The following is a 13,658-nucleotide window of genomic DNA, read 5'->3' as shown; positions in this document are numbered from 1 at the left end:
CAACAACAAACCGGTCTTCCAGGAGGTGAGTCGAGCTCATACGGCAAGCCGGACATTCAGTCAGGCAGTTTTCAATAGCAAAAATGGGAAAATTGTGAGAATTGATTTTTTGATATCAATAACTAACATTTTGACTGGTGAGAAATGACTTGTAGATCTCTTTGATTAGAATAACTACAAGTCAAAATTCCATTATGGATATGCTGGCCTCCTCGTCCAGTTTGGTTTAGTTCAGCCTCGCGGTGGATGAAACTCTGAGGTCTCCAGCACCTGAACCAGAGTCAGCGTCTTCTTCACAGTCAAAATGGACAAAAACACGAGGCCGACAGGTGTACGACAGGTGACAGACTGTCAGTGGGTGTTTGAACAGGATTTGAAACCTATTGGATAATGGATGAGGGTTGCCATAGCTACAGCCCTACTGTGTAATCACATCACAAACAAATGAAGACAAAGCTTAAAGTTACGAACACAGAAGTACAAGTACTGCATCCATCAAGTACAACAGATCAGAGCAAACATGACGAGTTCAGTTCCTCAACCAGCAGCAGTTTTATTGTGTTTCCAAATCCAGTTCTGACGGTGTTTGTGCTCTCAGTGTCAGAACTACAGTCTGAACGCGGTGGTCCTGGAGAACCAGCCGCCGGGGACGTTCGTCCTGCGCGTCCAGGCCCAGGACGCCGACATGGGCGTCAACGGAGAGGTCAGATACGGCATCATGCACAGGGACGGAGTGTCGTCCGGCTTTGACATCGACCCTGACACCGGTGAGTCCCACAGGACCGCTCGCTGTGTGAACGCTGGACGTTAAGACGCTGTCGTCATGGTAATGTGGTCCCTGTGCATCTCAGGTGTGATCACCACGACGACGAGCTTCGACCGGGAGCGTCACAGGGAGTTCACGCTGTCAGTGACGGCCACAGATCAGGCCGACGAGCCCCTCATCGGCATCTGCCCCATCGCCGTCCTCATCGCAGACCAGAACGACAACGACCCCAAGTTTGAGAACAGCCGCTACCAGTGTGAGTACGATTACTGCGAAAACTACTGTGAGTGTGTACCACTGCTAACACTACTGCTGCTGCCACAACCACCACTGCTGTTAGAACTACTGCGAGGATACTACTGCCAGTGTACTGTTTATATACTGATACTTGTACTGAACTGGAAAAGGGAGTACTACTAGTTTACTGCTCATGCTGATAGTAAAACTGCTACTGCAACAGCTGGTGCTCCTACTGCTACTACTGCTACTGTAAGTTGGTACTGCAGCTGCTGTTAAAGTTTACTTCTATTCTATTCTACTCTACTTTATTACTTCTACCATTTGTAATGTTACTTCTTTTAGATACTGCTGCTAGGACAACCTCTACTGCAACTCTTACTGCTTCTGCTACTATTGCCGTTGTTGCTGTTGCTGTTGCTGCGTTGTAGTCCTACTGCTGCTGCTACTACTACTACTACAACTACTACTACTACTACTACTACTACTACTACTCCTGCTGTTTCTGCTGTGACGCGTTTAGTTCCTCGGCTGCAACTGCTTCTTGTCTGCTGCTGTACCAACACTACCGCTGTCAGTACTGCTCCCTCCACTGTCAGTACTGCTCCCTCCACTGTCAGTACTGCTCCTTCCACTGTCAGTACTGCTCCCTCCACTGTCTGTACTGCTCCTTCTGTCCTCGTACTGTAAGACACACAGCTGCAGTGTGTGTGAGAGTGTGTGTGTTTGGAGGTAAACCAGAGACGTCTGTTTGTGTCCAGCTATCAGTCTGCATCCTTGTAATCCTGGAAAGCTCTTAAGAGTGATGAAATATTCGCCGCCAGCTCCCACGGGTCCGTGTTTGTTTACGATGTGAGCAGATACGTGTTTTGATAAGCGTCGTGTCAGAAGTTCTCATCGTCAGATTAGGGAAACGCGCAGGGTGGCTCATTAACTATTTAACAGGCAGATTGAAATGTTTCTGGGACACGCATTCATTTACTACAGTGTGTGTGTGTGTGTGTGTGTGTGTGTGGAGGAAGCGAGCTGGAAACAAAGCTCTGTATGCGTGTCAGCTTGTTGTTTATCTTCTGCTCTTTAGCGACATACATTACAGTGAATATTTAGGATTTGTTTATCGTAGAAAATCCGTTTCGTCACCCAGAAAACAGTGTTTTTTTCATCTATTCTGAGCTAGAAAGACTTAACTTAAATATTTCAGCTTACTTCAACATTCCCCATAGCAGACCTGTGGATGTTTTTCTAAATAATAAATAAGTTCTGGTCTGGTCCTGGACTCAGATCAGAACTCAGGTGATTTCACATCAGGCTGTCATGTGTTTCCTACTGATGAGGGATTTTCACTATGCTAACTGGAGCGGAGTTAGACGTTGGACAGATGATCAGCTGATCAATCAGACTGATCTTTTAATAAATGATGAGCCTTCTGCATGTGTTTGTTTGGTCATGTTTTACAGAAGTCTCTTAGTAAAACAAACAAAAAAAGTAACAACATTTAAAACGAGATGTTCCTCAGTGAACGCAGCTTCGCCCCTTCCAGCCCGTCTCGTTTGTAGGCGGCGGTTGAATCCTGAGTATCATTAGACTCAGCAGGATGTGACGTGAGGGTTCAGTTGAAATGAATGCGATGAGACCCACACATGTCAAAGGGACATTAGTATTGACACAGTGCCTGATGTGCAGTCTCACAGGGGGAAACGTCTGCTTTTTGTTGTCCGATCAGCGCTGACGCTCTTCACAGTCAGCAGGACTGGAGGTTAAATTCGTACCTTTTAAAAAATGCATCTGTTGACTTTTCAGAGCGAGACCCAGAAATGCCAAAATGAGGTGACGCGACATGACGTGACGCTGCGCCGCGTTCGCATTATTATAATATCTGCTTACCATCACAGAACATGTTTTCAAAACGTCAGTTTTAATGAAATTCGGTGCTTTAGAAACGAGCTTCACTCAGAGTGTGATTCACGTACTTCTGGTACATACGGACATCCTGACGGAGACGTGTCATGTGACCACAGGACAGATGGCTTCAATATGACACTGAGTGATGGTGCTGTAATAGAACACAAAAATATTTAGATAGAAGAAAATCTAAAACCCTTCAAAAGCACCAGTGTTTGCTGCAGTAGCAGGAGCAGTACTGGCACTGGCAGGGACTGACAGTCCATCTCTTCTCAGACTTCCTGCGGGAGGACACTCCAGTAGGAACAAGTTTCCTGCGGGCGGCGGCACACGATGACGACCAGGGGACTAACGCGGCCATCACCTACTCCCTGTCCAATCAGAAGCCAGCTTACCTGCACATCAACCCCAGTACTGGCTGGATTTACGTCAACCATCCCATCTCACAGGTCAGACACACCCAGCGGTTCTGTGCTTAATGGGTACCTTCACTGACCTCAGTAACACTGAACGTCCACGTTCACCACGACTAACACTCGCAACACAGAAGCACGTGATATGTTCACATGTAATATATGCTAAAGTGCTAAAGGGTGTCAGGGTCACAGGGTGTCAGGGTGTCAGGGTCACAGGGTCACAGTGTCAGGGTCACAGGGCGTCAGGGTCACAGGGTCACAGGGTGTCAGGGTCACAGGGTGTCAGGGTCACAGGGTGTCAGGATGTCAAGGTCACACAGTGTCAGGGTCACAGGGTGTCAGGGTCACAGGGCGTCAGGGTCACAGGGTGTCAGGATGTCAAGGTCACAAGGTGTCAGGGTTACAGGGTGTCAGGGTGTCAGGGTCACAGGGTCACAGGGTCACAGGGTCACAGGGTCACAGGGCGTCGGGGTCACAGGGTGTCAGGGTCACAGGGTGTCAGGGTCACAAGGTGTCAGGGTCACAGTGTCAGGGTCACAGGGTGTCAGGATGTCAAGGTCACACAGTGTCAGGGTCACAGGGTGTCGGGGTCACAGGGTGTCAGGGTTACAGGGTGTCAGGGTCACAGTGTCAGGGTCACAGAGCGTCAGGGTGTCAGGGTCACAGGGTCACAGGGCGTCGGGGTCACAGGGTGTCAGGGTCACAGGGTGTCAGGATGTCATTGTGGGATTTGTTTCTAGTGACAGCAGCCGTTTTGTTGTCTCCATGGTGAGAAGAATAAAAGTCGTCTTAGATGCTGAAAGGCTGTCATGAGTGTGAGTTTGTGTCTTTGTAGTCGAGCTGAAAATCCACAGTGAAGTCAGTCCTTCAAGTGAATCTCTTCCCAGCTGTTAAACAAACGTCTGTGATGAACGATGCTGACTGTTCTTCTTCATCTCGTCTCTGTTCTTCTTCTCTGCCTCTCACTGCCACTGATCTTTTAATAAACGACACTTGAGTCAGCCCTCCTCCTTCTTCTTCATGCTCAAACCAGAAGATCAACCGTCTCTTTTGCTCTGCTTTAATCTTCACTTATCGTTCAAAGTCTTCTGTGGCCTTTCACAACTGCGTGAACATTCAAATCTGTTTTTGATGCTAACAACAATCATTTCTTTGAATGTTGTCCTGCAGCTTTAAACTAAATCATGAAAGTTGTCAAATATTTTCTGCTGAACCAGCATTCGCCAAACGATGCTTCCTGTGTGTGCGATTCCCTGCAGACGTCCAGGATCAACCGGCAGATTGTTGCGTCGGATGGGGGGAACCGCAGCAGCTCTGTGGAGCTGACCGTCATCATTACAAACGTCCACAACCAGCCGCCGCTCTGGGAGCAGCCGGAGTACTGGGTCACCGTGCCAGAAAACACCGTCCGAGACGCCAAGATAGTGGTGAGTAAGACAAGACTGAAGAGATTCTGGACTGTTAGGCCGGGCCTCGCAGTGCTGCCAGCCTCTCTCTGCATGGGCTTTAACTCATGACCATCAGCAAAAAGACTGTCTGTGCACAGGAAGGCTAGGAGGCTTTTATTTTGAAACAGGGGCAGGAAGTGATGAGTTGAGAACGTATATTCAACATATTAAAAGTGCACTGCAGTAAATGACTGTAAGATCTGGAGAGGACGAATGTGACGGGAGGAAGAAGGCCTGGTTAAGACAGGGCGATGTGAACCTCCTCCTGCTCCTCCTGCAGGAGTTCACTTCACATCCTGCCTCACATCAGTGCAGAGCGCCTCGAGGAGGCCACAGACGCTCTTTCTTCTCCTTCTTCATCCCTCGTTCTACCTCTCTCGGCGTCAGCACGTTTAGCCCAGCGCTTCCAAACATTTTCTGCCGAGCTAACAACAAACCCGCCCCGAGTGTGTCTTACCTGACTCACTCCAGCCAACACACACACACACTAATGGGGTGTGTGTGCCTCCAGTGATTTTTTTTCTTTTTGATCCCTCCATCCTAATTTGCTCTCTTTTCCTAAGCTGCTGGTTCAGAAGGTGGAGGAGTTTTTACCCTCCAGCTGCTCGATTTCATGGAGGTTAGTCAGTTTTCAAACAGTTGTAGGGCCTGTGTGTGTGTGTGTGTGTGTGTGTGTGTAATCCTGTGTGTGTTTGGTTTGTGTACCTGTGCTGTATTTAATCTTTCCTCCTCCTTTTCGACCCCGCATCATCACTGAAAAGCCTGATGATGGTGATGATGGTGGTGGTGGTGGTGGTGGTGATGATGGTGGTGGTGGAGGTGGTGGTGGTAGTGATGATGATGATGATGGTGGTGGTAGTGGTGATGATGGTGGTGGTGATGATGGTGGTGGTGGTGGTGTTGATGGTGGTTGTGATGATGGTGGTGGAGGTGGTGGTGGTGGTAGTGGTGATGATGGTGGTGGTGGAGGTGGTGGTGGTGGTAGTGGTGATGATGGTGGTTGTGATGATGGTGGTGGTGATGGTGGTGGTGGTGGTAGTGGTGATGATGGTGGTTGTGATGATGGTGGTGATGATGGTGGTGGTGGTGGTGGAGGTGGTGGTGATGGTGGTGGTGGTAATGTGTGCAGGATGTCCCGCCCACAGCTCCATCTGTCAGACGTGACTGACAGGACAGGGAGATAATTGCACCTGCTGTCGCGGCGTCACAATGGACTCTCATCACCTCAGAAACAGAAGCTTAATTACTGTGTTTAACCTGACAGAGGCTGGATGATGGAGGGAGGGAGGCAGGGGGGAGAGAAGAAGGGAGTAAATGTAGGAGAGGAAGACAAAAAGAGTGATGTCAGCGGCGTCAACATGAGTGTCACCAGTAGAAAAGAAACTGATGATAATTTGGCAAAGTAAGAAATATCTGAATGTATTTTTTTATTAAGAGAGAAAAGGTGAAAGGAAAAGAGAAACGATGTTGGATTAAAGTCATCACGAACGCATTATTTGGTTTGTTTAGGTTTGTTCATGTTTCCTTCCTCTCATCTGTCCTTCTTTCTTTACTCGTCTTCATCTCTTCAGCTCCGAAGTGATTTAGGAAAAAGCGTTGAAAACAAGTTCGATCAGGCAGATCAACAGGCAACACTTCCTAAAACTATCATACAGATGAGTCAGAAGGATGAAATTTCTCCTCCTCCTCCTCCTCCACCTCCTCCTCCTGCTCCTGCACCTCCTGATCCTCCTCCTCCACCTCCTCCTCCTGCACCTCCTCCTCCTACACCTCCTCCTCCTCCACCTCCTCCTGCACCTCCTGATCCTCCTCCTCCTCCACCTCCTCTTCCTCCTCCTCCTCCTCCTCCTCCTCTCTCCTCTCTCCTTCCTCTCCCTTGCTGTGTTAATTGCACTGAGGAGGAACTGTTGTTTTAAATTTAGCAGCGTCAATAAGGTTTCTTAATTACATTGTTAACGAGGTAGATGGAGGGAGGTGCTGTGTGTGTGTGTGTGTGTGTGTGTGTGTCATAATCTCATCATCATCGTTTGCTTCCTCTTCCTCCTGCTGCTGACCGTCTCTGGCTGTGATGATTTGGTGGTAAGTCTGGTGAGTTGACAGCTGTGATAAATCATCAGTTACAATTAAGTGTTTCTCAGAGTCACCAGTTTGAATGCAAAGCGCCTGCTCTTGTTTTGGACTTCGGTGGACTCGGTGGACCTCGGTGGACCTCGGTGGACCACGCTGAGGACCAGCCGGCACCAGCTGAGAACGACGTGCTGCGATGTCTCCACAAGCGTTAGTGTGTGTGGGAGAAGATGGCAGGCGCTGATCGGCTTTGCTTCGGCGCGCTGCTCCGATGACTAACGAGATGATTTCTCATTAGTGGCTGATTCCACACGCTCGGCGGCCTCGGCCTGCCGTGAGGCGGTTCCACGTGCCGCCGCCTGAGGAGGACCGGCGTGTCCCAACGCCACCCTGCGCTTCACAGCTGGATGCTATGTGTCCAATTTAGATTAAACATCAGTCTTATAATTTGCACAAACTGTAACATATATCATTTACACATTTTAAAAACAAACATCATATCTGAGGTGGTAACAATTCAGGCCACAGAAACACATTCAACAGAAGCAAAAGCTTTGGGTCTAAAAGTGGGCCGAGTGTGGAGCATCCACTGTGGAGACGGTCGTGGTCTGAAGGTCTCATGGAACTTCTGGCAAACCAGCCTGTGGGGAATCCTGGTCCGTATCCTGGTTCAGAAGCTCTTCAGCAGCAGAGCACCAGGTGTGAATGAGTTTCACCTGGAGATGCTGAGGTCAGAGGCACTTCCTGTGGGGTGCAGACTGGTGCTGATGCACGGGTTGACCTGCCGGACCAGCAGCTTACAAAAACACGTCACATGTTCACCTCCTGCTCTCAAACACACACACACGGTTTGTGTGTGTTTGTGTGACGAGAGACGAACAGAGAGAGAAGCCTCGAGATGCTGCAGGTCCAGATGGAAAACCGGATGTCAGTGTGCTGTCCCTGTCACGAAATAAAACGCACTCTCAGTGTCTTTGTGTTTCCTCTGTGTTTACGTGAGCGACGCTGAGCATCCACCAAAGACGTGAGAGAAGGTCGCGGGGAAGAAGAGGAGGGCTGAGAGGCTTTCGGTGTTTGAGGTGATGGACATCGTTTCTCACTCAGCGTTTGTCTGTCGCTCAGAGGAAACATTTCACCTTCAGTGGCGCCAGTGGCGACAGAGTTTGAGGTTTTTCTTTAAATGAAGCCATGCTAACAGCGTCCCCCCGCCGCTGCACCGCGACCCTGACCCACCACCTGACCCTCCGAACCCTCACAGGTCTCGTGTGATGACGTGGGATTGTGGAAAGGCTGAAATCGTCACTTTAGATGTTTTGTATTTTCAGACACCATTTCCTGTTTTCTCTCCCATCTTCAGTGGTGGACGCCTGCGGGGTCTGTGCTGTGTCGGTTACTAAACACCCTGTGACCCTGTGACGTGGGAAGCACAAGATAAAGCAGACCCACCATTTTGTGTGCGCAGGTGAAGACAGACATTAGGACACTGCAGAGGACAGAAATGCAAACAGGAAGAAACAACAGGATGAGTTGGAGGTGTGGAAACGAGGTGGAGAGAGATTTTATTTAAAACCTGCTCTGTCTCTGACTGTCGCAACCAGGAAGAGTGTGTGTGTGTGTGTGTGCATGTGTGTGTGTGTGTGTGTTTCTCTCAGTACAGGACAGTGAGGTGAGGTGGTGGTCAGTCAGCTGTAGAAAACACAATCCTTCCCTGGTGAGCTTGAGAGTGTGTGGTAAGGAAGGACAAGAAAGAATGCTCATACACACACACACACACACACACACACACACACACACACACACACACACACGAGTCAGCTGCAGCCAGGAGAATAACAGGAGTCTTAAAAGCTCTGCTGCTGGTGGATGCACAAGTCAAGACAATACTCACATACTCACATACACACACACTCACACACTCTCTCTCACTCACACACACACTCACACTCACACACACACACACACACACACACACTGATCCAAACACATATTTTCTAGCAAACTCATACAAAGAAGAGCAACAAAACAGAAGCTGAAACCTTTTTTGGTGAAAGTCCTGAGTTTCCTCCTCGACTGCTTCGTCTCCTTAGAAGGAGCGAACTGCAGCTCGTTGAAACGTTCGTTCTTTGTGATGCGGCCGTGTGTCTTGCTGTCGTTGTTTTCGCTGAGAGTTATGGTTTATGGGTCTGGGAGACGGTAAAGCTGTTGAAACCGTCATGATGACGAACAGCGAGCAGCTGCGTGATGTTATCGGGAAGCGGGACGGAGTCCTCAGCCCGATCCCGTGATGGATTTTAATGAGATGTTATTGTTCCAGAGGTGGAAATAAATCTGACTTTGTAGGACTAAAGATACAAGAGGCCTGAGAGGCAGAGTCCTTCAGCGGCTAAATCGCTTTGCTTCACTTCAGTTTGGCCCCTAATGGATGACAAATACTCATCACGAGCAAATATCAGACTGCACATGGCGACAGTTCAGTGCAACCACAGAACACATTTTTATCGTCGCGTCGGCCTTGAAATCCACACGAGACCGAAAGCCAAAGTGCAGTTTGACACGAGCGAATATCCAGCTGTTTCTCATTCTTCATTCAGTCAGCTAACAGGACAGGACAGGACAGGATGAAGACATCTGTCCGTCAGGGAGCTGAATTCACTGACGTCAGTTCACGTCAGAGGCTGCTGAACTCGGCAGCAGTGAGCAGTCGCTTCATCAGGCGAAGCCGTCTGTAAATCAGCAGAGTTCAGCAGGCGGAGGAAAAACCAGAAAATGTTTTCTCCATAAAATAAGACTCAGTTTTTCTTCAGTAATCAGCGAGGGTCTGCCCACAGACTGATGGTTATTATTACTCAGAACTGGATGGTTCAAACTCACATCGGATCGCGTCACGTTGTTCACCCAGAAGAAATGTTGCGTGTGTGTGTGTGTGTGTGTGTGTGTGTGTGTGTGTGTGTTCAATAGGGGCACGGCATGTGGAGGGATGGATGTGATCTGAAGGGGTTCTTCATAATCCGCTAATATTCTGCTCAGAATTACTTTAAATGTGCTTAATTTGTGATGTTTTACTTTGTAAGAAACATATTTGTTTGCTATTCAGTTCAGATTGGTCCCTCGACCTCACAGGAGCAGGAAAGTGGGGCGCGGTGGGTCCACATTAAGTCACCGTGTCTGTGAAATCTCATTGGCCAGCCCTCCCCAGGGATGCGTGACTCCAATATTTAACCCCCGTGTCATTTCCTGTCAGTTTGCGTTCTCTCTGCTCCCTGAATCAATCCTTCGAGTGGAGAGTTCGGAGAAACGCCGTGACGCTTTGAATCAGGAAGCTCAGACACAAGCTCATGCACCTGTTCATGCACCTGACCTCCACCTGTCGTCCTCTCTCTCTCTCTCTCTCTCTCTCTCTTCCCCATCAGACCATCAAGGCGACGTCTCCGCTCGGTGACCCCCGGGTGACCTACAACCTGGAGGAGGGTCAGGTGCCGGAGACCAACATGCCGGTGCGCTTCTACATCAAGCCGAACCGGGCGGACGGCTCGGCGTCCATCCTGGTGGCCGAGAACCTCGACTACGAGACGACTCGCTTCTTCACGCTCAGAGTGCGAGTCCAGAACGTCGCCGCCGTGCCGCTCGCGTCCTTCACCACCGTCTACGTCAACGTGACAGGTGAGACGGGGGGCAGAGCGAGTGTGTGGAAGTCTGCTCTTCGGTTTCCACCTCAGAGAGGCGAACCACAGGCGGCTGCGTTGCTCTGGCTGCTTGGTGACATCATTTCCTGGTGAAACAGTTGGTTAAACGTTACACCAGATGAACAGCCAAACCAAAATTAGCCTTCTTTTCAGTCATGTTATGAATCTGTAGTGGTTTTTCGTGGAACAGCGTGAAGGAAATGGTTAGAATATTCCTAACTGTTTTCATTGGTGCGTCTGTAACAACCAGTTTGCCGTTGGTCGAAGGTGCTGATTGGCTGACAGTCTGAGCTAATGTTTGTACAGCCAACGCGCCGTCATTTGTTCAGATTTTGAAGTGAAAGCAGGCCCCTCGGATTCTTTCCTTCAGCCCCCGGGACGACTGAACCTCTGTGATGAAACGACCAAGACGATGATGTTAAAGACAAGTGAAGTGCTGTTTGTGTCTGTGGCCGTCGTCTCGCACTCAGAGAACAGAAGGAAAACAGCAGCGAGCGGCGGCTCGAGCCTCGAGCCTCACTTTAACGGTGACTCAGCTGCCAGTCAGCGTCTGTAGGCGAGAAAACACGTCCTGACCCACACCGGACGCCGTAATTGGCTTCAGGGAGCTTGAAAGTGAGCTGAAAAGCTGCTTCTGTGGACTCTTGAAGGAGTTTGGAGGATAATTCCTCACTAATAAGTCAGTTCTTATTAGTGAGAGGAGTCCAGCCTCACCTTCACAGGCCGACTGCTTCTCTTCCTTTATTTCTCTGTATCTTTAATCGTCTTCGCTGGTGTTTGTCTCTTTGCGTTCCTCTGCCTTCTGTCTGCTTCCTCTCTTGTTTCTCGTCTCGCTCTTCTCTCCGTGTTTTGCTTCGCGTCTTGCTTGCTTTGCCTTCTTTCTTGCCTTCTCTCTGTCAGTTTTTAATCCCATTTAATCAGCTTTCATGGACATGACAGACTCCATGTGTTCCTCTGCCAGATCCTGCAACAGCAAAACAACAACAGATAAATTTGGGGGGAGTGTTTTTCATTTCTGTTCTTCTTCTTCATTCTTTCATTCCTTTGATTTTTGTCATCAGACGTGAACGACAACGTCCCCTTCTTCCTGTCGTCCACCTACGAGGCCACGGTGCCCGAGGGAGCAGGGGTCGGCACGTCGGTGGCTCAGGTGTCGGCCACTGACTTGGACTCTGGTCTGCACGGGATGGTGAGCAGCACCTTCACCTGCGCTGGCTGTCTGGTGTCTCCTTCTTCTTCTTCTCCTTGATCTTCTTCCTCCTGCTTTGTCCTCTCCAGATCCACTACGTGATCCTGAAGGATGAGAGTGGCGACTCTCAGTTCTTCAGCATTGACCCACGCAGCGGCGTCATCGCCACCCGAGCCTCCTTTGACCGCGAGCAGAAAGCCTCCTACCTGATCGAGGTCCAGTCGCAGGACGGCTCAGAGTCGGCCAGACCGGGCCAGCAGGGACAGCCCAACACAGGTAACACACACACAACTCACACACCTGGGCTGCGTTCACATGTTTCTGCATGTAAAAGATTTGTACTCGGCAGAAGGTTTGGTCCAGTCGTAAAGTCCTTTTTGTTGGACCTGAAGTGCGTGCGTCACTCAGGGAGAAGCTCTGACATCTCACAACAGGTGAGTTATTGCAGTCGTTTCCTCATCCAGACTCCAGACTCCTCCCTCCACTCGTGTTTCGTGAGGCTTCTGTGGGTGGATTTTCCTCGTTAACCCACAGTCTCTCAGTAAGAATCCTTCCTGTCCTGTTGTCTCACCTTCAGAGGGACAAAGAGCTGATCCATAAGCTCTTCCAGTCTCATAGCTGATGGTTGAATATTTAAGAGTTCAGAACGTCTTCGTGACCCAGTCTGTGCTTCCCTCAGACACGGCCTACGTCAGGATCTTCGTCACCGACGTGAACGACAACGCGCCCGCCTTCGCCCAGCCGCTGTACGAGGTGAGCGTGGAGGAAGACAAGGAGGTCGGCTTCGTCGTCATCACCGTCACCGCCAACGATGAAGACGAAGGTGAGGTCATGGAGGACTGACTGTCTTCTCTCGTCTTTGTTTCCCCTCCTCCCCTTCCCTCTCCCCTCCCCTCCTCTCCTCCTCTCCTCCCCACTCCTCGTCTCTCCCCTCTCTCCCCCATCCCCCCTCCTCTCCTCTCCTCTCTTCTCCTTCTCCTCCTCTCCTTACCTCCCCTCCCCTCCTTCCCTCCCCTCCTCCTCTCCTCCCCACTCCTCCCCTTCTCTCCTCCTCCTCCTCAACTCCCCTCCCCTCCTTCCCTCCCCTCCTCTCCTCTCCTCTCCTCCTCTCCTCACCTCCCCTCCCCTCCCCTCCTCTCCTCTCCTCTCCTCCTCTCCTCTCCTCCCCTCCTCTCCTCCCCACTCCTTGTCTCTCCCCTCTCCCCCCACGCTTCTCCTCTCCTCTCTTCCGCTCCTCCCCTCCTCTCCTTCCTTCCCCTCCTCTCCTCCTCTCCTCCGCACTCCTCGTCTCTCCCCTCTCTCCCCCCATCCCCCCTCCTCTCCTCTCCTCTCCTCCTCCCCCCCCCCCCCCCCCCCCTCCTCTCTCTGTCACAGCTCGTTAGCGGGTGCTGTTGCTCCCTTGAGGTCGACAGTTTTGATGTTTGTCTCTTTGTTTGTGTTTGTCCCTCATTCTTCTTCCTCCTCCGCTCTCAACCAATAAGCAGCAGGAGGCAAAAAAAATCTGAAAACAACAAAACAAGCCTCTCTCCTCCTCCTCCTCCTCCTCCTGCTCCTGCTCTTCCTCTTTCTTCCTCTCTGCCTTAATGACGGCTGCTGGCTTCGTCTCGAAGCCTCGGGGGTTTTCTTTACTCGGAGTGAGGGAAAGGAGAATGACGTCTGCTTGTTTATTTTCTTTTTTTAATCTTTAACCTTTATTTCTTCTGCACATCCTCACACACATTCACGCTCTGCTGTCTGATTCCCTCAGGAGATCCCAAACTTCCTGTCACTCGGCAGCTCCGCTTTCTCCAAACTTTCTCACATGGCTTGATCACATTTTAGAACTGAGTCGTTTACTGTATTTGTTAAAAAAGGAAACGAGAAAGAGTTCAGTGCAGACCAGAACTTAGTGAGGGCTTCACATGAGACTAACAACAGGAAGCAGAATCGGTTTGGACTGGAGGAAGAGTG

The 13,658-nt window shown here is 50.1% G+C and overlaps 1 protein-coding gene across 1 annotated transcript in view; it reads left to right on the top strand.

Annotated features, from left to right (window-relative positions):
* The window catches only part of si:dkey-22o22.2 (neural-cadherin), an 87,789-nt gene that overhangs the window by 50,342 nt on the left and 23,789 nt on the right, over positions 1-13,658 (top strand). The window contains exons 8-16 of the mRNA XM_046399536.1: positions 1-25; positions 599-767; positions 852-1,022; positions 3,182-3,354; positions 4,581-4,748; positions 10,247-10,496; positions 11,581-11,708; positions 11,798-11,984; positions 12,388-12,531. The exon at positions 1-25 is cut by the window's left edge and continues 148 nt beyond it. Of these exons, the coding sequence (XP_046255492.1) occupies positions 1-25; positions 599-767; positions 852-1,022; positions 3,182-3,354; positions 4,581-4,748; positions 10,247-10,496; positions 11,581-11,708; positions 11,798-11,984; positions 12,388-12,531 (1,415 nt within the window). The remainder of the gene's footprint in view (positions 26-598; positions 768-851; positions 1,023-3,181; positions 3,355-4,580; positions 4,749-10,246; positions 10,497-11,580; positions 11,709-11,797; positions 11,985-12,387; positions 12,532-13,658) is intronic.

Source organism: Scatophagus argus, chromosome 9, assembly GCF_020382885.2.
Source record: "Scatophagus argus isolate fScaArg1 chromosome 9, fScaArg1.pri, whole genome shotgun sequence".
NCBI classification, from domain to species: domain Eukaryota; kingdom Metazoa; phylum Chordata; class Actinopteri; family Scatophagidae; genus Scatophagus; species Scatophagus argus.
Note: the sequence above shows the minus strand (reverse complement) of the source record. Positions and strands in the feature narration are given on the sequence as shown.